Source organism: Theobroma cacao, chromosome 1 (genome assembly GCF_053813885.1).
Source record: "Theobroma cacao isolate CCN51 chromosome 1, ASM5381388v1, whole genome shotgun sequence".
Lineage (NCBI taxonomy): Eukaryota > Viridiplantae > Streptophyta > Magnoliopsida > Malvales > Malvaceae > Theobroma > Theobroma cacao.
Window position 1 is genome coordinate 15,606,851 of NC_142639.1, and position 25,993 is coordinate 15,632,843.

The 25,993-nt window shown below is 32.3% G+C and overlaps 3 protein-coding genes across 3 annotated transcripts; 1 reads left to right on the top strand and 2 right to left on the bottom strand.

Moving 5' to 3' along the window:
* Positions 1–3,060: 3,060 nt before the first annotated feature.
* On the bottom strand, positions 3,061–5,311 carry LOC108661586 (protein FAR1-RELATED SEQUENCE 5-like). The gene is made up of 4 exons (XM_088806744.1): positions 4,490–5,311; positions 3,722–4,363; positions 3,213–3,269; positions 3,061–3,126 (listed from the first exon to the last, which is right to left on the bottom strand). The coding sequence occupies exons 1-4, from the start codon at positions 5,309–5,311 to the stop codon at positions 3,061–3,063; spliced, it is 1,587 nt and encodes a 528-aa protein (XP_088662870.1).
* A 1,340-nt stretch (positions 5,312–6,651) lies between these two features.
* LOC18612662 (protein NRT1/ PTR FAMILY 4.2-like) lies at positions 6,652–9,718 on the bottom strand. Its single transcript, XM_018118691.2, has 6 exons — positions 9,425–9,718; positions 9,027–9,129; positions 8,639–8,856; positions 8,120–8,524; positions 7,912–8,009; positions 6,652–7,564 (listed from the first exon to the last, which is right to left on the bottom strand). The coding sequence occupies exons 1-6, from the start codon at positions 9,425–9,427 to the stop codon at positions 6,817–6,819; spliced, it is 1,575 nt and encodes a 524-aa protein (XP_017974180.2). The 5' UTR covers positions 9,428–9,718; the 3' UTR covers positions 6,652–6,816.
* A 3,777-nt stretch (positions 9,719–13,495) lies between these two features.
* LOC18612663 (large ribosomal subunit protein eL32z) lies at positions 13,496–15,945 on the top strand. The gene is made up of 4 exons (XM_007049568.3): positions 13,496–13,585; positions 13,751–13,845; positions 15,372–15,553; positions 15,634–15,945. Exons 2-4 carry the CDS (start codon positions 13,756–13,758, stop codon positions 15,761–15,763), a joined length of 402 nt encoding a protein of 133 aa, XP_007049630.1. The 5' UTR covers positions 13,496–13,585; positions 13,751–13,755; the 3' UTR covers positions 15,764–15,945.
* The last annotated feature ends 10,048 nt before the right edge of the window (positions 15,946–25,993 follow it).

The following is a 25,993-nucleotide window of genomic DNA, read 5'->3' on the forward strand; positions in this document are numbered from 1 at the left end:
TGAAAATTCATTCTTTTTTTTTTATGATATTTTGGTTTATAATCAAAATTGAGATGATCATTTAAAGCATTTGGAGGTTGTCTTTTCAATCTTACAAGCTCATAAGTTATTTGTTAAAACGGAGAAATGTCTTTTTGGGCAAAAAGAGGTTAAATATCTTGGTCATATTATTTCTAACCATGGAGTTGAAGTGGATCCTGAAAAATAAAAACCATCACAAACTGGCCTAAACCAACTACATTAAAGGCCATGAAATGATTTTTGGGACTTTGTGATTACTATCGAAAGTTTATCCAAAATTTTGGCAAGATAGTTAGTCTTCTCACTAAGATGCTTAGAAAGGATCGATTTGCATAGTCTACTAATGTAGAAGCAGTTTGTAGTCAATTGAAGGAGGCAATGACTCAAGCTCTAGTTTTGGCCTTACCTAATTTTTCAAACAATTTGTGATAGAATGTGATGTTTCTGGATTCAACATTGGTGCTATATTGAGACAAGAGAGACCCATCACATTTTTTAGCCAAGATTGTAGGGACGCAATTTATTTTTATCTACCTATGGAAAAAAAATTCTAGCCTTGGTCTTAGCAGTTCAAAAATGGAGGCCCTGTCTACTTGGAAGACAATTCATTATTTAGACTGACCATCAAAGTTTGAAGCATTTATGGACGCAAAAGATTACTACAACAGCCCAACAAAGGTGGTTGTTTAAATTAATGGGACTTGATTTTGTTGTAGAGTACAAAAAAGGAAAGGAGAATATTGTTACATATGCCTTGTCTTGAAAGTATGAGGAAGATTATGAAGGGAGCTTACTAGCAATCTCTTAACCCATCCCAGGATGGTTGAAGACAATTAAAGAGGAACATGCTACTTGCCCTAACATTCAACGAATCATTCAATTGGTTTAAAAGGATGAAGCCGTGGGCCCTTGGGAATTTCAAGAAAGGGTGTTGTATTTCAAAAAATGAATTTACTTGGATGAGAACTCTTCTTCGTTACAGGTAATTATTGATCAATTTCACAATAGCACTCATAAGGGGTTCTATAAGACTCTCCATCGAATCAGGGCCAGTTTTTACAGCAAAAACTTAAAGAAAAAGATCATGAAATTTATTCAAGAATGTGATGTCTGCCAAAGGCATAAAAGTGAGAATTTTTCTTCAGTTGGCCTACTATAACCCCTACCTATTCCACAATGAATTTGGGAAGACATATCTATGGATTTCATAGATAGACTACCTAGCTCAGGTGGAAAAACAACTATATATATGGAGGTGGATAGGTTGTCTAAATATGCCCATTTCATTGCAATTTCTCACCCATATAATGCTGTGAGTATAGCTCAAATTTTCTTTGATGAGATTTTTTATTTACATGGGATGCCAAGATCTATTGTTTGTGATTGAGATTGAGTTTTTACAAATTCCTTTTGGAAGGAATTATTTAGATGGAATGGGACTGCTTTCAATTTAAGTTCTGGTTATCATCCTCAAACTGATGGTCAGATTGAGGTGGTAAACAAAAGTTTGGAGATGTATTTACGATGTTTTTCTAGCTGTCATCCAAAGACTTATAAGAAGTGGTTGTCATGGGCTGAGTATTGTTATAACACAAATTTTAACTCATCAATTGGGAAAACGCCTTTTGAAGTGGTTTATGGAAGGGAATTGCCATCTTTACTCACGTATGTTCCAGGTATAACTAAACTTCAATTTGTTGAGTAAGAGTTGCTTAGTCGGGATGCCATTATCAGAGAAGTTCGTGAAAAGATTGCATATGTGCAAAATCGTATGAAGCAAATATATGGTTCTAAGCATAGGGAACGAGAGTTTTCTGTGGGAGATATGGTGTATCTTAGATTGCAAGCTTATTTACAACTTTCTGTTTCAAAAAAGAGGATGCACAAGTTATCAGCCAGATTTTATGGGCCCTATAAGATCCTCTAAAAAATGAGAAAGGTTGCTTATAAACTTGAATTACCACTTGGGAGTAGGATTCATTCGGTGTTCCATGTTGTTTATCCTTAAACCATGCGTTGGAAATCCAAACCCAATTCAAACGTAGCTTCCCCTCCAGTTAGTAGAACCTTCTATCATACAGCCTATTGCCATTTTAGATTGTCGTGTTCACAAGCGAATCCATGAGCTTCTGGTGCAATGGCAAGGTCTAGATCCATTTGAAGCTACATGGGAAGAGTTGAAGTATTTACAACAGCAGTTTCCGAAATTTGCACTTGAAGACAAGCACAATCTTTAAAGGAAAGGGAGAAAATGTTACATGCATGGGTGGGTTACTGGGTTGTTGGTTGTTGTTTCCTCAACTAGGCCACAATGAAGTCAACAGCTATTTGATTGGTCTTTTGATATATTTCAAAAGCTTGTAGATAAGGAACACAAATCCTCTACCCCCCTTTTGTGGCCCAATTCGTGCCTCCTTTTCATATGTTTGCCATCTGTCTTATCTCTTAATGGGATGTTAAAAAGGACAATCCCACAAATTTTAACACCGTTAATGTCACTTTAAAAATAAAAAGAAACAAAATCTCATTCTAGATTTTTTTCCTACTTGTTGCCTACTTCACTTTTACTTTGTTTTGGCTGCTGCTCCTCTTTTACTTCACTTTTACCTTTTAGCGAGATACTTTTTGTAAGTTTTTTTATTAATTCTTTAGGTAATCACACAAGGATTGCAAACCATCTTCCAACTTGTTTATCCTAGATTGAGCACGTCAATACACATTATGGTAGAAAACAAAGAGATATAGATAATATGTAAGCCTAACTTGAAAACAACATGGGATTTATAATTGAAGCAAAACTCAATATCTATTTGACTTCATGAATTACAAAAGTGGGATTTATCCATACCCATAAAAGAAAAAAATAACTTAAAAATATTATTCTTGATATCAAATAAAACAATGTTTGGCATAATTCAAACTATATAGAACTTAACAAATATGAAAACCAAAGTTTTATCTCAAAAGCAAAATAAATCACTTTTATCTTGCATAAGTAAATTACAATAATATATAAAATATGTGATGAAGTCATATCTTTCATCTATCTTTCTCATCTCCTTCCGAAGTTTCTCTTTGTGAAATAGGAACTTGTGGTATTTGAGCCTATACATATACAAATAAAAAATTAATTAAGTATTATAATCAAAAATAAAAAAATAAATTTGTTTATTAAATATAAAAGGAATTACTTGTAGTAAATCCACCATGCTTGCGATAGTAGATTGATGGATATCAACATGAGTTTGCTGTTAAATATTCAAATATGTGAGTGATACATAAAATGTAAAATTTATTTTCACTATTATAATATTTTAATTATTTGGACAAATTGAAATGGTTGAATACATTGATTGAATCCACTTGTAGCACTATGGTACAAAGTATGAGCAATTTGACTTGAATCCTATGAAATTATTAGAATAGATACATGATTATATAGATTAGAAAGAAATAATAATTATAAAATTAAATCAAAACATAATATAAAATGATATCAAGAAATTATTACCCTTACCTCTTGAACTAGTGGAGTCTCTACTAATTTATAAATTTGAAGTCTTTTCTTTCTTTTAGCTTTTTCCAAAGCATTTTTTGGTCGTCGAGATGATTTATCTCCTTTATTTTTAGGTTTACATTTGATTCCCTTGATTTTTTGGCTTTCTTTCTCATTATGCCCACTTTCGTCAAATTGACAAACTTGTTTTCCATTTTCGAAGCTTCGAGACTCTTCAATTGATAACTGCTTCAAAACTGTCTCAACTTTGCTCAATGTCTTTTCTCCATCACTCATAGCCATATTAAATGATTGCTCACTCATTGCAGCTCTTGTTGCTAAATTAGAATACCATCGAAGCAAAACTTTGTAACGAGCACTTACATCTACTTTAGGATCATTTGATCTAGTGGATGTTGAAGAATTTACCACAACTCCAATCTTCGCTTCCTTAGTCCATCCTTTTAATATATATTGATCTGGAACTCGTTTAAAATTCTGAAAGGAAAGCACCTTTAAAGCATAAGCGTATAAAATACCAACAAATTCAAATTTTTTACAACTATAGCTGACTGTCGAATTTGATGAATCAAATATAACTGTATGATGACGAAGTTTTCTTGGATCAATGACTTTGTAACTAGTAGTACTACCAATGATTTCAGTTGTGTACAATTCACAATCCCAAGTAAGCCAAAGTTCATTAAAGAACATTTTAAAAATTGTTAAAGTATACACATCTGCTGCATGCTTCAATATCTCCACTGGAACTGGTAAAGATGGCTTGCTCTGGTTATCTTTGTAGTCTGCTTTCAACTCCTCATAGCATCTATCAACTAGTAATCTCTGAAAGTGATGAAAAAAACGTAATAAATCATAGTTATAACCAATGTAATTTTTTATTTGGTTATTCATACTCTCACTTTTTTGAGTAGTGGACATGTCTGCACAAAAATTTTGTCGTCCATAAACCAAAGCCCATTTCTCCTTCAATTCAAATTGTCTATGTAGCCAACTATTATCTTTTAAATTGTATTTTGCAAGCATATGATCCCATGCATTTAGAAAATCTTTCTCTTCATCATTATCATAAACACAACTGCTAAAATCTTTAGCAAAACTACTAAATCTCTCAAATGTATCACTAAGATGTTTCGCTGCATTTTGATACATATGCCATACACACAAACGATGATATGTTTCAGGCCATTGTGAAGCAAGTGCTTTCGCCATTGCAACGTCTTGATCTGTAAAGATCGTCATTGGTTTTTTCACTGACATTGCTTTCAAAAATGAATCAAATAACCACATAAAAGTATCACATGTTTCATCATATAACAATGCTGCACCAAATATAACACTTTGCTTATGATGATTAACACCAACAAATAATGCAAAAGGCCTACCCTCTTTATTTTTTCTATATGTTGTATCAAAACATACTACATCTCCAAAAGATTCATAATCTAATTTCATCTTACCATCTGTCCAGAAAATATTTGTGATGAGATCATCAAGATCAACTTGGATAGCATAAGAAAAATTAGGGTCATCATGTTGCATATTTTGTAGATACTTTAAGACACCACCAGTATCTCCAACTTTCATTGCTTCTGCTCTCTTAGAACGTAAGTAATTATTGTAGTCCTCAGGAATAAAAGCAAGATTCTCCAGTCCACCAACTTTTCTTGCCAAAAACCCAACACTCTCCTTTGGTGCTATTCCAGAGCAATCAACGATTTCAAGTTCAACAGCTTGAGGGAGATTAATTACCCTTTGAGATCTTAAAAACATACGCTTACGCGGAGAAGCTAATACATGTGTATGTTCTGTAATAAATTTAGCAACACGTAATTTATCATCATATCGTGAAACTTTTAATACAGCTAAGCACCCAAATCTTGTTTCTGGACGATGACTTTTGACATTATCATCTCTTTTATCATTTCTTCGAGTTCCTTGGCAATGACAACAAAAAACCCTATCTACCCAATTACCATACTTATCCTTATGTCCTTTAATTCTTCAAATACTAAATCCAACTTCTTTGGCATATATGTTGTAAAAATCATAAATATCTTGTTCTGTTTCAAATTTCATTCCAACTTTTGGAATAATTTCTTCCGACATATTTGCATGAGCTGAAATCATAATATTAGTATTAGAATCAATCATGTTTGAACACTTATCTTGCTCAAGATTCTGCTCCTCCATTAGTTCAATTGATGGGATAATATCATCTTCAATAAATTCTAATCTTCGACATAATCGATTTTTATTAATTGTATTTGTAGTTTCTTTATCCATACCCTAAAAAATAAAAAATAAATAAATTTAGTTATCTTTTAAATTAATAGAAGAATCATACCTTCTTTTCCTACTATTTCATTCTATATGCTCATGAATTTATTAATTAAACATAATTAATGAAAAAAATACATCAAATTTGAATTAAACAATACATATACACATATATATAAATATATAAAATTTAAAAAATAAAAAAAATAAAAAAAGCTTAAATTAAAAGTTAATGAAAAGAGAACCACGTACAACTAAATTTGATATCAATATTTTCATGAAAGAACAAAATACATAATGAAACATGAATAATTATGAATAAGACATAAAAAAAAATTTTGAATGCCTTTCAAAAGAAAAATATGAAAAACATTATTTGCAAGCACAAAATTCAATAAAACACCATGTAATGAATCAATAAATATAAAATTGAAATCCAAAAAATTAATAAAAAAACTTACAAAAAGTATCTCGCTAAAAGGTAAAAGTGAAGCAAAAGAGGAGCAGCAACCAAAACAAAGTAAAAGTGAAGTAGGGAGCAAGTAGGAAAAAAACTTAGAATGAGATTTTGTTTCTTTTTATTTTTAAAGTGACATTAACGGTGTTAAAAATTATGGGATTACCCTTTTTAACATCTCATTAAGGGATAAGACATATGGCAAACATATGGAGAGGAGGCACGAATGGGGGCACAAAAGGGGGGCTGAGGATTTGTGTTCGTAGATAAGGGTTGTTTTCTTTAAAATAGGATGTTGCTATTTTTATGATTCAGTTGCTAATTTTTAGAAACCGATTATAGTTGAACGTTACAAATAAGTTGTATAAATAAGAGCTGCTGCAATAAGATGATCATCAATTTTTTGAATCCAAAACACGTTCAAGATTTTTTCTTGACAGAGGCCAGATCAGCTCCCAAATCAAAGTCTTTTTCATTCTTTAACTTCCCTCAACAACCATGGGGCCAAGAAGAGCCACATTCCAGTTTCTCAAATACATATCTAGTACCTTCTAGCCCAGAATATGTAATTCAACAAATTGAGCAAGTTGAGAATGCAAAGGAGCGTGTAAAATAGATCCAAACGGGCGTGGTTCAGATCATTTCCTCCAATCCATTCTTTGCCAAAATGTCCACTGACTGAGTTGCTTACTGTTACCAACACTGAGCTAATGAAGTATCCCATGGATGTTGAACACCAAGAGAGTGCAGTGCTCATGGTTCTCATTTTATCTGGAGCCTCTGAGTAGAAAAATTCAAGCATTCCACCTAGAGTTAAGATGTCCGATAGGCCGAGCAGCAAGTATTGCCAGCCCAGCCAGAAAACAGATAATGTTACGTTATTATTTGCCTCGACACGCCTTTTAGCCTCAACTATAGCGGCCACAGCCATGGAACCTGATGCCAGAGCCAGCCCCAATCCGATCCTTCTGAGTGGTTGGAACATGTTAAGCCTTCCAGGAAGGTTATTTTTTATTCTGAATAAGCGTACTGAATATTCGTACAAGGGTATAAAAGCCAGCATGACCATTAAGGGGAACACTGAAAGTGACTGAGTAGGGATCTTGAAATTGTTAAGCGATCTATTCATGATGTTCCCTTGTTCCACTGAGAATGTCATCAGTTGGGCTAGGCAACAGTTCATCATAATCGTGCTAGCAAAGATGGGGAGGAGGCCCAGGAAGGTCTTTGTTTCCTCGACCTCAGTTGCAGTAACATTGGAGTCACCAATTAATGCTTTATTTAGAGACCTGCATAATTTCAGACTTTTGTCAAATTAGAGCGCATTATGATCACTACTTACAATTATTGGAGACAGCATGCTTGAAGCTGGTGCAAAAGTGTACATGGTTTTTCATTCATATCCGCTTTATGTTGACTCATTAATTCCTTTATATAAGAGAGGCCAAAATGTAGCATCTAATATGACTTAAGGCCTGTCAAAGATATGCAAATTCTCTTTTTCATCAAAGATTTTGAATGAATTATTGTAGTATACATTTTCACAACTTTTTTCCATGTTTTTCTACCCATGTTCCCAGCATGATCTTTTCTAACTTGTAAACAGTAAAAACGGTAGTAGAAGCCTACTACACACCTGAACTTATCATGGTTTCTCTTTTCTCCAAAAATTTCAATCCGATTCTCTGCCTCTGATAGTGAGGCTTTCCTGTTTCGAATGGCAGAAGCAAGCACCTTGATACTCACAAAAGTTCAGAAAACAAAGTTAGAGCTACACTGAATGCCTAACGCATTAGAAGCAAATTTGACGTGATCTTCCAATTCCATTACAAACTTAGTTTTACCTTGTATATTCTTGTCAGTGGACTTCCGCCAGGACGTTTGTATCTATAAATTGGAAACCCCATTGAGAAAATGAAGAGTGCTACACTTAACGCTACCACTGAAATCTTAAAACTCCAATTCCAGCCTAAGTTTTCTTCAATCCAAATCATAACAGTAGACGCAATGAGACCACCGAAACATAGTGAAAAGAAGTACCAATTGAAGAAGGCAGAGATTAGACGCTGTTTGCTGTGGTCTAGCTGATCAGCACCATGAGCAGGCAAGGCAGCCTTAACGCCACCAGCACCTGCTGCCATGGCATAAAGCCCTGTATAAAGGATAGCCTCCTGGGACTTGGAAGGCTTGCTATTTATGGCTGGCTGCAACTGACTGTCTTGAGCTTGAACTGTCAGCAGGATGAGTCCCTACAAGGGTGATTTATTTATTAAAAAATTTCTTTGTAAAATGGAAATATTTTTGTTTGCTTAATTTGCGTATTAAATGAACATTACAAGGGGGAAACATGAAGTTAACCATACCAGCAACTCCAGAGTGCAAAAGATGATGAATGTCTTGAATCTTGTGAAGAAAGAATCACTGATGAAGCCCCCCAAAAGGGTGAGCAGAAAGGAGGTTCCCATGAAATTAGTAACCATATTTGCAGATTCAGCAGCCGGGTAATGCATTGACTTCAAAAAGTAGGCAACAAAGTTTGTGGCGTTGGATAAGAAGACCATGTTCTCTAATACCTCAACAACTGCATGCGATGCGTCCCCATGACAGAATTTAGATAAAAGTGCTATCAACAACAATTCTGTTTTATGGGCTCAATCCCACTACTAAACAATCAATCCCAAGTGATGGGCTTAAGTGGTAGCTTTAATTTTCTTTTTTCATTCAAAAAATTCAAAGCTAAAGCTAACTAACCACAAACAATACTTGAAGCTCTAACGCCACCATGTTTTCTAGGATCTGCCTTTTCCCCTCGCCAATCCTCCAACTCTCCATATTCAAAGCTCATCTCATTAGCCTATAAACATCGACAGTGAGAAGGAGAAATTAAGATCGATAGAAACCAACATGATAGTCAACAAGAATAGTGGCACTGGCATATATATATATATATATATATCAAGACATCAATATCTCAACGGCCCGGAAAACGGCAAAGAAAAAACACAACAAAAGGGTTTCATCTCATAGATCATTTTCTCCAACATCTTAACATAATAAGAGCATAAAATTGTAAACTGGAAATACATGAAACATGTATTGCATGAACCACTAGACAAAATTAAGTCTTTAGGTATAGTTTTCAAGCTTACCATGACGACTAAATGTAGAATTGGAATACCTGTGGATGATCACTCGGCACCCTTTTTTAAAAATAAAGAAAGGTTGAAGAAAGGAAGCAGTTTGAGTGAAAAATGGCGTAGGCACTTTGCTCAACGTTTAGTAACAATGAAATGGTAAAAAGAAGAAAATCAACTAGTGTAGTTATAAGAAAGAAATGAATTAGTGATACATTTGCATGTGGGAGAGTTGGGTTTCGCGTTTGCTTAAAGAGCAAAATTGCAATTAACGCTTTTGGAGTGAGGACGATTCTCCAGACACTCGCATTCTACGCCATATGCCTTGTGTGAAAGCATCCGCATGACAATCCCAGAGTCATTGTTTATCTTTCTTTTGAAACGTGAAAAATTAGGTAAGTAAAAAAGTCTGATTGTAACCTAATGTGCACTGACCTTGTAAAAGCAGGTAAAAGGGCGGTGCAATTCGAATTCTGAACCTGCCATTGGCCGAAGAAAAGGAAACTCTGAACCTGCCCAGTTGCGTTTCCAAAATGAAACTCTGTATTTGGATTTGAAATTAGGCTGCGTTGACGAACCTTAACTTTGGCATTGGGTGCCATTGTTATGCATGGTTTGAACATGCGTCATTCCATCAGTCATTCATTATGAGCAGCAAAACCATCGTTTCCAGTTCATTCTACGTCATTGGGTGAGATACATCTGCCTCACGAGGTTTTTGTGAAAGTAAACTTTTTTTTATATTTTTCAAATCATCTTGCATACGTTAAGGGATAGAAAGCATGATAACTAAATAATATTATTTTGAATTAAATAAATTTTTATGGTTAATATTTGACGAAATATTATTAATTAAAATATCACTTGTTATTGTATATTATGTGATTTTAATGTGATATGTTGAAATATTATAATAAATGAAAACGTGAAATATTGATGTAATATGATAATATGATTTTATACCATTTTACCCTTAATATGGGTATAAAAAATTACAAATGACATTTTAGAAGAGCCTACTTAATTCAAAATAAAAATATAAAAACTTAATTGAATGTAATAGAAAAATAAAGATTTATTTAAATTTTTTAAAATAATTTAAGAGTTTTTTTTCAAGTATTATACCAAAATAAAACTATCTTTTTTAAATATGGATGGTAAAAGTTTATACTTCATGGACAGATTTATAGATTTAGACATATTCATTTGGTTACAATTAAAAAGATTAATAATAATTATTAATTAGAGGATGGATGTTAATTATATAAATTCATTTATAAAACTTTAAAATTACATTGTCAATGTATAAGATATAATTCAAAGAGTAATCATATTAATTGTTAAGTTAACTTTACTGGAAAAAGGCATGCATGTATACCTTTGTTTTTATTCGTAAGGACACTTTCCTCCAATTAATATAGTTGACTTCTTTTTCATAGCCAATTTCTTTCTCTTTTAAAGATTCCCATGTTCTGTCCCCATCTCTTCCATGTTCCTATTCTTCAAATGAATTTGGTATATCATCCAATTTCTTCAAAGAAAATAAATGACCCCTTCTTTTTCCTTTGTCCTTTATTTTCTTTCTCTTCTTTATTTTTCTTTATTTTTCTTTCTTTCTTTCTAAATTATGGGCCACTTTACACAAAGATAACAACTTTGTTTTTCTAAAAGAAAAAGAAACATAGATGAATTTGAATGAATAAAAGGAGAAAAGCAAAGAAAAGAAGGGAAATTTTAAATAACTAAAATGCCACTTTATGAGTAATGGAATTTTAACTCCCATCACCTTTTTGGAGTTTTTGTTTTTCCCAATCTTAAATAGCACTTATACCAATAGGGTTGCTACGTACCACTATAAATTTATTTTTTTTTATAATTGAGGGAAGGGGGATTCGAACCCTGCTCTTTAAGTAAGGAATCATACACCAACCAATAAGACAAATGTTCGGGTGCGCTACGTACCACTGTAAATTGTTCTAGTGTGAGGGCTAGCTAATTCCTCCCGTTGTTAATTAATTAATTATCATTTTAAGTAACTTTAAGGGCATGCTTGGTTGGGGAGAATGGAATAGTCATTCCTCCCTTATTCTCATTCTTGATATAAAGTTCCATTTGGTTCAATGGAATGGCTATTCTTCAAAATAATCATTTCAAGAGAAACTTGAATAGTCATTACCAAGGCTCTCTTGGTAATAGCTATTCCAAATTATTGGAAATAAGAAAAGAAGTTGATTAGACAAATATATCATTTTACAATTTAAAAAATTATCTCATAAAAAAATACTAAACCTATTTTTTTTCTTTCTCTACCTCACTCCTTCTCTCTCTAAAGCACAAAAGACACAAAATTTTTTACTTCATTTTCAAAAAAAAGGAAATGAAAATATTTAAATATTATTTAATATATTAATATTATTTCACTATAATAAATATTATAAAGCATATTACTTAATATTATTATTTGAATATAATAAATGTAATAAAGAATATTATTTAGTATTATTTAAATTTAATGAAGAATATATTTTATCTTTTAATATTAAATATTATTTAATTATAATAAAAGGTTTAATTATCTTCTAATACAAAATATTATTCAATTATAATAAAAATATGTTTGTATTTTGGTGAAAATATTATTTAATTATAGTAAAAGTTATTTTGATTTTGTTGCTATGAATATTTTTATCTTTTAACAAAATAAATTCTTTAATTTTAATAAAGAGTATTTATTTCTCATCATAGTTTGTTGTTTTCAATTAAAAATTTTTTAAATTTTAATAAAGGATATTTTTATCATTTATCCATTATTCTTTAACCATTCTTAAAATTATTCCTGCCAACCCAATAATGAAATAAATAAGAATAACAATTTTTATCCTATTTCATTCCCATGAGCCAATCTATATAATAGTTATTCTTCCTTTATTCTATTTCCTTATAATGGCTATTCTATTTTCATTTTATTCTTTTCAGTGAACCAAGCATACTATAACTATTATAAATCTACAAGGAGTAATATTGTTACATGTTCCATAGGACTTGTCTTTCAATTGTTTACATTTTTTAACGTCATATATAATTCAATATTTTTGAGTGTAGTGTATGGATTCAAGAGTACATTTACCACTTCATCTTAGAATTTATTTAATCAAAAGTATTCAGGCAATGCTTTATTACAAAGACTTATAAATTATAAATTATCTTTTTTCAATTTCTATTTTAATCCTTTTCACAAAACACATTTTCACTCATTTATGAGTTTGCATTTGATACGCTTAATGCTTTCAATATATAATTTCATACATTATTATAAACCATCGCTTTCCACTTCATCAAAAACTTTTAAAATCTTTAGGAGTAAAATTTAATGTTTTTGTTTTGATAATAATATCGAAAAGTAAACTTTAATTTTAATGAGACTTGTTCAAAGACAACACGTAAAGTTTTTTTTTTAAATAAAATTTTGTGACATCACAAATTTTAATGTAATTAGCTTGAAGGCCTAATTGTATATCTAACATTCTAATTAAAATAAATTGAAATTAAGACATGGTCGTTTTGACATTTCAAGTAAAAAAGGGGACCAAATAATTTATTAATTTGCTTCCACACATTATTACATGCCTAACTTATATCCGATGAGAACAAACTTGAGTCTATATGTTTGTTTAGAACATATTGGTTTATGATGTCAAAGAATTTTTTTTGATACATTATATTATGTAAATTCAAATATATAAATATTGATATTTGAGTTCAATATATTTTTATAGAAGGTCACGAGGTTAAATTTTAATTATTTGACAAAAAAAAAACTCACATCGAGATGTTAAAATTTTCTTCACATTTAACACCATAATCTCTTATAATGATGATGAAATTATGAGATGTTAAATGTTAGACTGAGTAGGAGTAGGCCAGTTTTGGGTCCTTGGCATTCGAGGCCCAATGTTGTTACCACTACCAAATATCCGTCATGGGGGAGCCCCATGAAATATTGGGCTGGACTTCGAAAATGAGAACAATAAGCTATACTCTGTAATCCAAACACCAGATCACTCCTCTGTCCCATATATAGTTCCGCCAAAAACCCTAGCATGTTTCATCTGCTTCACTTTTAACTCCAGCTCCAGGGTTTACACGAGCCGCAGCGCAGCGCAGCGTTTCCAACAGGTAACTCTGTCTCTCTCTCTCTCTCTCTCTCTGTCTACGCATTTCGATTCGATTCTTTCAATCTGTTTCGGTTTGATTCGTTTTTTGGAGTTCATTTCTTATCGGAATGGTAACTAATTTCTCTTACGTATTGGCCTTTTTGCTTTTTGGTAAATTTGTTATTAGAAAAAATGGCAGTCCCTTTGCTGTCCAAGAAGATTGTGAAGAAGCGTGTCAAGAAGTTTAAGAGGCCCCAAAGTGACCGCAAGATCTCCGTTAAGGTAAAGCAGAAAAGGAAAAAATATGCTCTTCCTTATTATTAGGTTTTCCTTTTTATTTACTTTTTTAAAGAACAAAGGTCTAGTCTGTATGATTTTTAGTACCTATTCATCCTAGCTAAGAGTTGTAATTGGTTTTACTGGGTTCATAGGGTTCATTTTTCCTCGGTTCTTAAATCTTAATGGGTTGATTTCCCTAGCTGAAGAATTTATTCTTCTTAAACTGCTGTAAGAAAGTTGAGGTTAGAAAGAGCATCTACAAATAACTCAGCATGTGTTATTTTAATTTTGTGATTTGAGAGTTAGCACTGATGTATTCATTTTGGGATAATACAACTTTTTAGTGGTGATGCTAGTGGGACTGCTTAATGTTAGGTTTTCTGCTGTTTTAGTTTGGATAACTTGGGGACACCCCACTAATTTATAGCCGTTTGAATCTGTTCTGCATGTTTTAAGAGGATTATTTATTTAAGAATTTTTAAAGTTTATGGATAAGTGCCACTAGACTTACAATCTCTGAGTTTGCCTGTTATGCTGAATGGGCTGGATTTCAGTTAAGTAGACATCAGCTTGAATGAGAGAACAGTAGTGGAATTAATGAGATTTTTGCTAGAATGCCTCATGCTGAAGGTGATTTGAGTCATGCATCCTTCTTGGAGGTTTTTTTTTGAGATGATTACTGTTTCAGATCATGATGATCAGGTGTGGTCGCCTTTTTCATAGGTTTGCATGCATATTGCATAGGGCAATAGCTGAATGAAAAGATTTGTTTCCTGTTATATTGGTGTCGGAAGTGGAATTTATATTAGAAGCAGTTTCATATCCCACTTGATGTTCATCATCTTGATGTGCTTTTTTCTCACCCTATGAGCCTAGCCTTTTTTATTATTTTCTATTTAACTAGGAACGTGTCTTGGAGTTCACCTGTAGTTTGAGAAACTTGTCATATTGTGTCATGTTTCCCAGTGGAAGAGATTTTTGATTCACCAACCATTATGCACCTTTTGGGAGTTCTTCATTTTAGTTTATTAATCCCATGCAAAAAAAAAGTGAAGCTTACCCAGAATTCCTAGGTGAGCCATAAACAACTGGTAGAAATCTTTTTGTTTAGTGTTATGCAAAGATTATTGCATGGTAAATTGTTTGAGTAGATTCTTATGCAACCTTGAATTAGTTTGGATATCTATCCAAGCTCCTGAATTTTTTCTCTTCTTTATTCTTGAGTTTCAACAAGGCAGCTTGATTGCACTATCCATTTCAGTACAGTGCTGGCTCTTTCTTAGTCTTGAGTTGTAACAAGGAAGATTGATTGTGCAGTTCATTGCAGTACTGAAACTAAGCTCTATACTTCTTTCGTGCTTATGTCTTAGCTGGATGCCGTGCTTCTGCTTGTATGTTTTGTGGTCTTGAAATATGTTTATGATGACATTTTTGTTGCATCTTTTCTGGTTGATGTCTCGTTTAGGTAAAAAATACACACACATTTTCTCTCCTGCAATAATGTTAACAGCTTGTGTGCATATTGGCAGACAAACTGGCGAAGGCCTAAGGGTATTGACTCCCGTGTTAGGAGAAAGTTCAAGGGATGCACTTTGATGCCCAATATTGGTTATGGTTCAGACAAGAAGACTCGCCACTATCTTCCCAACGGGTTTAAGAAATTTGTTGTGCATAATGTCCAAGAGCTGGAGCTTCTCATGATGCACAACAGGTATATATATGTTCTACCCTTTCTCTCTTTTTGTTAACCTACATTTTCTCGCTTGTTTCTGATTGTTGATACATTCTCAGGACATACTGTGCTGAGATAGCCCATGATGTTTCAACCAAGAAGAGGAAGCAAATTGTTGAGCGAGCAGCACAGTTGGATGTTGTTGTTACCAACAAATTGGCTAGGTTGCGCAGCCAGGAGGATGAGTGAAGATTGGTCCTTTAATGTTGATTTTGCTTTTTGGTATAATATATTTTCGTTTAGGAAGTTTCAGCACTTTGGGTTAAAATTTTTAAGTCTTATTTTGACTTGAATCGCATGTTCTTTTGTTGTGATTGAATCTGAACACTTTTATCTAATTTGAAGTCTGCATGACTGATATTTTGAGGTTCTCTTCTTTGACTGTTTTAATTCCAGTAATAGAAGGTACATAATGTGCCTTTCCAACTTACCTCTCTAAGGAGGTGTGGTAAAGGGAGGCCTATTATCTTGATGGAATATTCGTTGCTTGCGTTACAATGTAATTTAGTTCTACAGGTCTTGAGCTTTGTTTGCCATGCAGAAATGTGGAATTATAATAGGTAGGAAGGCAAAAGCAACTTCAGACGGTAGGCAGTGGTTGTTGCTAGCTTGATTTTGTAAGTTAGTTTCTGTAGACACTGAAGCATCTTTTCTTGCCCTGGCCCAAAAATTTTGAAACAGGAGAGATTCCGAGTGGAATATTGTTTTTTCTTTCCTTTTTTTTTTTTCTTTGAGGAACATTTCTTAATTGTGTCATTATATCTGCTGGCTTTATTACGAAGTAATGAGAAGGGACTTGAGATCCATTGGCTTGGTGTACATGCTTGCTTTCATTCCAAGTATTCGAATAGTTCGCCTGGTAAATTTTGGGGCGACTGAAAGCAGGTGAATATGCTACATTTGATCCCTGATTAGTCCCATATGGTATGAAGTTGCCTTATCTCGTCTTGTCTTAAGAGTTGCCTTGGTGTTTTTTCCCTTTATGAGAAGGAAAAGCTTAAATCGGGTTATCCCTGGCCCCTGTTTTGAGACGCGCAACTAACGTCAATGCATTCCTCATTTTAAGCAGCCAAGATGCCAACCACAACTTCAAAACCAGAAACAGCCAATTTGCATAGAAACTATCAAATTCAGAAATGCAACTACGCGGCTAAAATTGATGTACTGAAAGGTTCAAACTCAAAAATACTATTAATCGGTGGTTATAATCAATCATACTCGCGTTAAGCCCGTGCAGTGCGTTCTGCGTTCGGGGCAAGTCTATTATATTTAATAAAATAATAAGGTTTTGTAATGCAATGATGAAAGATTATATGTTTATTAAATATATACATGGTAGTTGTAATTTGTTTAAAAACAGACTTTACAACTGTTAGCATAATTGCTTTACAAAAAATACTTTGGCACTTTTGCATCATGCTATGGTCAGTTGACAAGTTTGAGGCCTCCTCTGCATATAGAATTCAAACACTGCTTTCGTACTTTGTCTTGCTTGATTAATTCTATCCATTAAAACACAACAATCTAAAAAAGCAAAGCGACAAACCACAAATAATAAATAATTTTTAAATTAAATTCATATGTTAGGAATATGTAAAAAACACTAAATATAGTATTCATAGTAAAAAGAAAATACAAATAAATACCAACCAAAGCTAACAAACTTGTTTCAAAATAATATAAAAACTGAAAATAACAACAAAGTAGATAAAAATAAATGAAAACAGGTTGACGAAAACACCAGAGGGATAATAAAAAATTAAGTAAGAAAGTCATATTATAAAGGAAAAAAAGTTGAAATAGTTTACTATGTGCGAGGATTGATAATTTCGATGTCCCACCAAGAACAGGACAATAGATTTCAAACAAAAACATCAAAGAAGTTTATTAAGTTTTAATCAATATGATTATAAACACCAAGAAAAAATTGAACAAATGATTATCAGACAACAAATATTATTCATTTTAGTTTGTGAAAATTCGTACAATTAAAATATAAATAATCATAAAAAAAAATTAAGAGTGTATAAGAGATCATCGTACATTAACCATTGAAGAAAAAATTACTCCCATAAGCACATGGAGAAACAAATTGACGCTATGTCTCTACTAATGTGCCACATTAAAAAAGTAGAACAATACAAAAACTAATAATAGGCAAGCTCAATGTTTACATATATTGAATATAAGGAATGATGCATATCATATACATTAAATTTTAAACTAAATTCTATGCAAACAATTTAATATATATAATATAAGACAATAATGTTAATAAGAAAAAAAAAACTATTACTAAAAGTTTTAAAACAGAACAAACCATAATGTAAAAGACAAATTAAATAATAAATTAAAAAAAATGAGAAGAATATAAAATGCAAAAACAAAGCATCAAGCATGCCAATTGCTGAACTCGAGAATATATTTAAATCTTGTTACAAATAATCTCCATCCAACCAACATTGTTTAAACAATAAATAAGTAAAACAAACCAATATTTCATAATAATAAATACACAAATCTTATCACTATTTAACAAATCAACAACATATAAGACAAAAGACAAATATAATGAAAACAAAAGTAAAAATGAATATAGAATAAGCAATCACAGTCAATTTTTCCATGCTAGCACTAAAAAACGAAATAAAAACAAATATAAAAGAAAATGCATAAATCAATAATAAAAAAGATTAATAAATAAAAGGATGTAACTTTACACTAAGTGGTTCCTGACTTTTCTAACCTTTAACAGAAAGCAAGTAGACAATCATTGTAAAAAAACAATTAAATGTTAGAAAATGACAAATAACTTACCTCCAACCTGTCATTAATAATGAGAGTTCAATTCGCTATCTAAACCATGGAAGTAATTTAGATGAACTCATAGTATTTTTATTTTTAGAACCTCTCAGTCGAGGAAAAGGAAAATATTCATGCAAGCAATGTTAATTTGAAAACTATACCCGTTTTACTAAAAAACAAACTTACTCTTAAAACATAAAGAAAAAAAAAAAAAAAAACCCCACTAGAGACTTGTTTTGTACAACAGAAGCCATTAAGATGGGTCGAATTCAAACACCCCACCTCACTTGAAGCCTAAAGAAGGATAGGTCATAGGTGAAGCAGGGAAGCAAAGCCACATGCTGATTTTCATGCAAACATTTATCATTCTTAATTACACTTCAAATTGATTGCGAATTGATGAATATCAGTTTGTAGGTGACACAAGTCATGACTAGGAAAAAATTGTTTAGAGTTGATGGATGCGTAAGATAAGAACCGGTCTCAAAAGGCTGCAGCCTCACAAATAATTAGAGGATAAGCTAAACTGATCAATCATGTTATAAGATAGAACGTTGTCGAGGAAGTACCCAAGTAGTTAACCGTCACATTTGCATTAATGAAGAGCAAGAATTTAACCTTCAAAGTGTTGTTTGCTTATTTTTCCACAACAATCCCAACAACTTAAGAAAATGTTGTGTTATTTCCATTTTTTCTTCCTTTTCCTATATGCTCACATGGCCTTAACATCTGTCCAACGAATACTCTGCTTGCTGAAATTTGGGCAGTGAAAAACGCTAGGGGTGAATTGGATTTTATCAAGAATGGCATCGATATTACGTTGGAATGCCAAAGTTTGTTTTTGATTTGGGAAGGAAATCGGTGTGCAGACTTTATGGCCAATATGGGTCAAGCTTCGAGTAAGAAGCATATATTCAGTATCATCGTGCTGTTGGCCTCGTGGTCCATGTCCTCATTCAATGCTTGCCTGAGTGTGTTTGTTTGTATTCCTTTTTCCCAACTACCTAATGACACAGTTGTTCCAAAAGCCAGTGGATATTCCTCCATTTTCAAATAAAATAAAAATCGAAATTTGTATTTATATACCCTGACTGCTATATAAACCTTAGCTTTCAAACCTTGTGTTGTGAGTTGGATTCGTGGTTTCTAGTTTCTAGTACCATTCTGGTATTTGGATTGACATGTCAAGTGCCTTTCTTTATTATACATTATCCTATTTTAATTTTTTTTTGAATTGCTTATCTGAAGATACAACAACTAAAATATCTGGAAGTTTATCCAAATTTCATCTGTTATCAATTCTTGATGTGGTATTAGAGCTTTAAGCTCCAACGAGTGATATTTATCTTTTCCACTGAAAGCTTTAAGCTCCAACATTTGACAGTGTTACTGCACATTCCTCCATTTTCAAACTCCCTTTATCATTCTTAATGTAGCTGTTCATTTACTAATTAAACTCTACTAATCTAAATCTTTTCATGTTGCTTATTGTAAGGGGTTTTTTTGGTAGAAAGAAAAGACGTGTTGCAATAAATGAAATAGAAAGCACTAGAGGCGGCAAAGAGGAAGACTGAAGTGGTCCTTGAAGCGTAGTGGCAAGTGGTGAGGAATAAAAAAAGATGGAGAAAGTGACGGATTACGGCCGATGGGAAGAGCTGAGTAGAAAGAATGTTTAGAGGAGAATTAAGAGATCTTTTAGGACAATCTCTGCTAGGTTTTTAATAATTTCTCATTGCCTTCCAACCTACAAGGCTCTCATATTTACACTGAACATGAGCACTTCCTTAAGAATAGTTAGGAGAACATGTTCAATCATGGAAAAATGTACTTGTCATGGAAGAGTAGTTAAAAAATAACTTATGGGATATTAAGAGAATGACCATGTAGTTGGGTAATGGGCATAATTTTTGGATAGTGGAGTAGTGACACTTGATAGTGCACCACGTGTATTTTTAAGAAAGAGAGAAAGAAAAGGGTAAAGCACATATACTTCAGGAAAAAGGTTAATAAGAAGTCCTCTTAACTATCTTCATATCTAAACCACCAAACCAAGCTCTCTCGAACATCCCAAATGTGAAGTTAACTCATGAACCCTGTAACTCGTTCTAAGTTACTTTCACTTCTCCAGATAAATAGTTGTTCCATGCTTGTTCCTAGGCGCTTCTACACTTGGAATGCCCCTGGGGGCTTCTGCACTAGAAAAGTCCCCAAGTGCTTTTGCACTGATAATGCCCTGGGCGTCTCCACGTTCGAAATGCCCCTGGGTGTTTTTGCTCTTGAACACCCTTGATGTGGTTTTTTCTACAACACAATACTTCAAAAATAACAGTTAGCCAAAATTGAGCATCTACGTTTTGCCCCTTGCATAAAATTCTTATAAGGAGTTTTATGCATAAAATAAGAAGATGCACATAGAATAAGCAAGGCAATAACTCTCCTAGGCACTTCTGTGCTTGGAACTCCCGAGACACTTAGTGTAGTTTTGCTCTCTACATGAAAATTGTATTATTGAAAATAAAAATTTCATGCATAATTGGAATATTAGATTAATATCAAACCTCGTGTGCAAATGAAGCTATTAATTTATATATATATATATATATATATATATATAAAATAAATAATAATAAAAAGTTCATAACCTTTTAATGATAGCCTGCTGGAGATTATAAGAATTGATTTGGCGAAACTACTTCATGCCGCTAATTTATGAAAAGGTTGGGGGCTCTAAAGCCAATTTTATTAAATACGACAAGGTGATTTAAACCTGGACAAAGTACTTAAACATTGTCTTGAGTGTGGATTTATGAATTTTGCTAGTAATAGGATGTGTTTACGTTGCCAAAAGGCAAGGCCGAAGATACAGCTAAATCTTGGAGAATGGGAATGCCTTTCATTTGATTTCTTGAATTATAGAAATAACAAGGTTTGTCTAAAGTGCAATCATGATTACCCTAAAGAACAAACAAAAGAGTACGATGAGCACACATGGAAGAGAACTCTATAGTCCAATTAAGTAACAAGGCTGGATGTTTGCTTCAAAAGAAGATTGCAAAGTTTTCACATGATCCAATTGTCGAGAACATGAAATTGTGGGTATTTTGAGTAGCATGCTACAAAGAGGGTCATAAGTCAAGTGACTACTCACTGCATCACGTATGTCGCAGCCTATGACTAGTTTCTCTGAGCTTTCAATTAAAGTGATTTTAGTTCCTTAAAGTAAATTGAAGGGAAGAGTTGTAAACATGAAGGAATAGGATGCCATAGTTTGTGGTTACAATTGAGTGTATAGCATGCAAAATGTTCTTCAAATTAATTGAATAGTCATGCATTTTTTTAAAAAAAAAGGTACTTGGACATTGCAAGCATTTTCCAACAAAGCCAACATTGGAATCTATGGAAGGAATTGTACAGGCTTTGAAAGAAAAAGAAACATATTGTTCGAATTTTTTTAAAGGTATTTGCCTAAGTTTTACTTGACTTTTTTTTTTCATGACAAAGAAGCAAACTACACTAAGTATTTAACGGTTGCACTGTGTATCAGTAGAAACTGATAAGCAATCGGTTGAATATGATCCATACTTATCCCGGAAGACTCTTTCTAGTTTAACTAGTTTTTTGTTTACATCATCTACAAGTAACTACTAATTATCTGCCTCCACCAACTCTTTTTAAACTTTCTATGTGATGGTTTTAGTATGATAATAGGAAAAGTTCAAGATAGGAGAGAGAAGTAGAGATATATGTGGAAAAACAATGAGATGTAGAAAAGGATTCGATAAGAGAATTTAAAGTGTTAGATTCCTACTAGAAAAATAATTTCTAAAGTCTATAAATAGAAGAGAATAGTTCTGTAGAAATTCATAATCAATCTCAAAGGCTTTTCCTTAAAATTTCTTTAAACAAGTAAGTTCTATTTACAACAATTTTATTTATTTTTGTTCCTTTTGTTTCTATTCTCATAGGAAAAGGAAAGAAAATTTTTTTATTACTACTTTTACTTCCCATGTCGCAATACAACTTTCTCCTACAAGAAAACACTAACTTGTTATTTTATTTTTTAATGTAGAGGGGGTAGTGATTTATTTGTTATTTATTGTTGCTTGTAAATTATTACATCATTCAGCTATAATTACTAATATCCAAAAGGCTCACTACAACATATCACACAATAATATAATATCCATGTTTATAGTATAAATATATATATATATATATATATATATATATATATATATTAAAGGCATCCGAGTATTTGACTTATTGGTTGGTACATGATCCCTTACTTAAAAAGCAAGGTTTGAATCCATTTCTTTTCAATTAATATATATATATATATATATATATATATATATATATATATATATATATATATATATATCAAAAGATGCATAATTTTTTGTCCAAAAAGTAATCTAAAAGACATGAAAACTCTTATGCTTTGTGTGGAAATAAAGATTTCAAAGGGTAAATTTAGATTTGGTTTATCATCAGATTATAGGAATAGGTATATATATTATATAAATCACTTGTTAAATCTCAATTTGCATGTCAATGTTCAACTTTGGAATGTAGATAAAGGAAAAGGTTACCACTTTAATATTTTCTACATAGTAAGATTATAACTCGTGTTAATGTAATAAGCTCAATGTGAATAATTCTAAAAGCGGGGTGAATTGGAATGTTTTGAAATTTTGAAAATTCTTTTTCAGTTTTGAGAAAAAAAGGTTCCTTTAATCTAAATTCCCAATTTGAAAATAAGTGAGATAATGGACTTCTTGAAAAATAGAGAAGATTGGTAAAAGCAAATGAAACTTGAAGAAGTATGAAGAGAGAAAAATTAACACAATGATTTTTATAGAGGTTCGGCCTCCTTGCCTACGTCGTCTATTGAATCAAAATTCAATACAATGCCTATTGTGGATCAAGCATAACCTTTTCAATACAATGCCTTTTTATGGTTAAAGCATAACCACTTTACCTTTTATATTGATTAAGGTATAACCACTCAAGTAATTGCAATGAAAAGAATATAAATATAGCTCGTACACCTCTTAAAGGCTGAATAACAAATTTGGTACAATGTTTGGTGAAGGAATGTAAGCTCAATAAATGCTACACTAGAAGACTTAAAGACTAGAAGAACAGTATAAGGAGTCTTGAATGATTTCTGCCAAATTCTTCTATTTTGAGTTGTGTTTCAAAGTCTTCCAACCTTCATAAATGTTAAGGGAGCTTATTTTTATAGTTGCTAAAGCTTTAAAGGTAGTTGGGAGTGCATTAAATGTGAAAAAAATCGTTCTTCTCTCCATCTAAGGCTCTAATGGTCATATTGTATTGATACATATATGAATGTATCAATACATTGCTTTTAATTTTTGAATACCCACTATGATGTATCGATACATTTTGCCATGTATCGATACTTTTGAACTTTCATGCAAAGATTTAGCCATTCTATTGAAAATGTATTGATACATTTGTTAATATATAGATACTTTTGAGGCAGCAAGCATTTTGTTGGAAATGTAACGATATATTTCCTAAATGTATCGATACTTTTAAAGCAGTAATCATTTTATCCCATTTTCATCAATACATTTAAGAATGTATTGATAGATTGAGGTTGAGTTTTTGAAATTTGACTTTTCTCAAGAACATGTACCGATAGATTTCAAAATCTATCAATACTTGTCCAAATGTATCAATATATGAAGAACATGTATCGATAAATTTGAACCAGAATGCATTTTTCAAAGTCTTTATTAGTTGTTTTTCTTCTCAAGCTCATTTGAAAGTGTTAAGGGATGTCTAGACTTGGTATTCCAAAACTTAAATGAATTTTGATCATTTTCTTTTGTCATTTCAAAACATGAAATCGATTTGAAAGCTGTAGAGCTAACAACTCTTTAATAATATTGTTCAATATTTTATGAGACGTAAGCTATATGAAAAAAATTAATATGGAAAAATAGAAAAGGTAAAAGTTTAAGTCTTACAAGAAAGAAAATAGGACATGGTTTTGGGACAAGTAATAATCCAAAAGAAAGATAGACATTTGACTCATGATAACTATGTAAGCTTTTGAATAAATGAAAGTTTCAACAATTTTGATTTCCTCAAGTTTTCAACTTTTTCTTCCATATATAAGCATTAGTGTGTCTGTGTGTCTATATATATGTTCTTATTTGTCTCATTGGGTATAAAGATAGTAATAAGCAAACAAATATGGGACAAATAAGAACAAATAAATAAACATGGAATATTATTGTAATTTTAAAGGATGTAAAAGTGTATAGGTAGGAATAATAAGTCATGAATACTTATCTGGTTATTTTTGTCGTTTGTAGGAATTTTGTTACCTCATCTTATGGTCAAGACTCGTTTTACCCCAAAAGTTCACTATGTGAGCCTAGTAGAGCTACTCTGAGAAAGAAAAGGAAAAATACTGCTACAACTTCTCTTTTTAAGAAAATGCGAGTACGAGAACTGGTGTACTATTTCCTATTCCTGAAAATTGGGATGATGGTCTCATTAAGGAAGGAAAAAATGATTGTTTCTGAGAAGTAATGCACATAAAACAGATAAATAGGCATCCATATGCGTCTGCTAGCTATCATTGGGATCGTATTTGTAATGAAACCTCTTTAAATAAAAGGTGTTCCATCTTATAAGTGTCAATATTGAAATTCATATTTGAACGTGGTGTATTTGAACTTTCTGTCACTAAATTTGGATCCAACTCACTATGGGTCTAAGGTTTAGATGAATGGATATAGAAAGTTATGAAGAATTTCGCATATGTGACTACTCTAAAAAATACTGGAGTCCTTGATGCTGCAAGAGTAACCACTAAACTTCGTATTCATAGGGAATCCAAAATTGAAGTATGGCGCACTATTCTTGCAAAATGGAGTATCTTTTCACATACCATCGTTACTACTTGAGGAGAGTTTAATTTTACCCTTGAAGATGTCGACATTCGTTTGAAACTTCCTTCTGCTGGTAGAGACGACTTTCTTTCCATTATATCTTCAAAGGAAGATGAGAGTGTCAAGGAATTCTTTATAAACTTGTTTGAGAGCCAAGTTAAAGCTTTTAAAGTGGCGCGCTTCTTTAACTAGGTAAGGCTTTTCCAAAAGAAGTTCAATATTAAAAGTCAGAGCAATCATTCTATGTATCCAGATCACGCTCATAAGTTAGTGGCTTTGTTAATCATGTCCTTGGCTTGATATGTCCTCCCAAGTTGTTTAGATGATGGGATCTTTTCTTCAGTTATTCTTTATGCAATCAAGATTATTAAAGGTATGAGATTTCCTCTTGCTTTACTATACTTGGGATCTCTATATAAGAGATTTGACTTGTATCACTTTAAAACTACTAAATCAATTAGTTGTTACAAAGTCTTGACTTGTGTGGATGTATCATTCATTCAAATTTTTTTTGTGGGAATGACTCCGTAGTTGTGCCCCCACTCTTAACATGTATTAGCCTTTTATGTCTTCCTCTACAAGTAATGCTTTAAAAGACAATTATAGGTCTTGGGTGTGGCATGACCAAACTTTTAGGGACAACATTCTTAAGGCTTTAGATAAGGCAAATCAATTTACTACA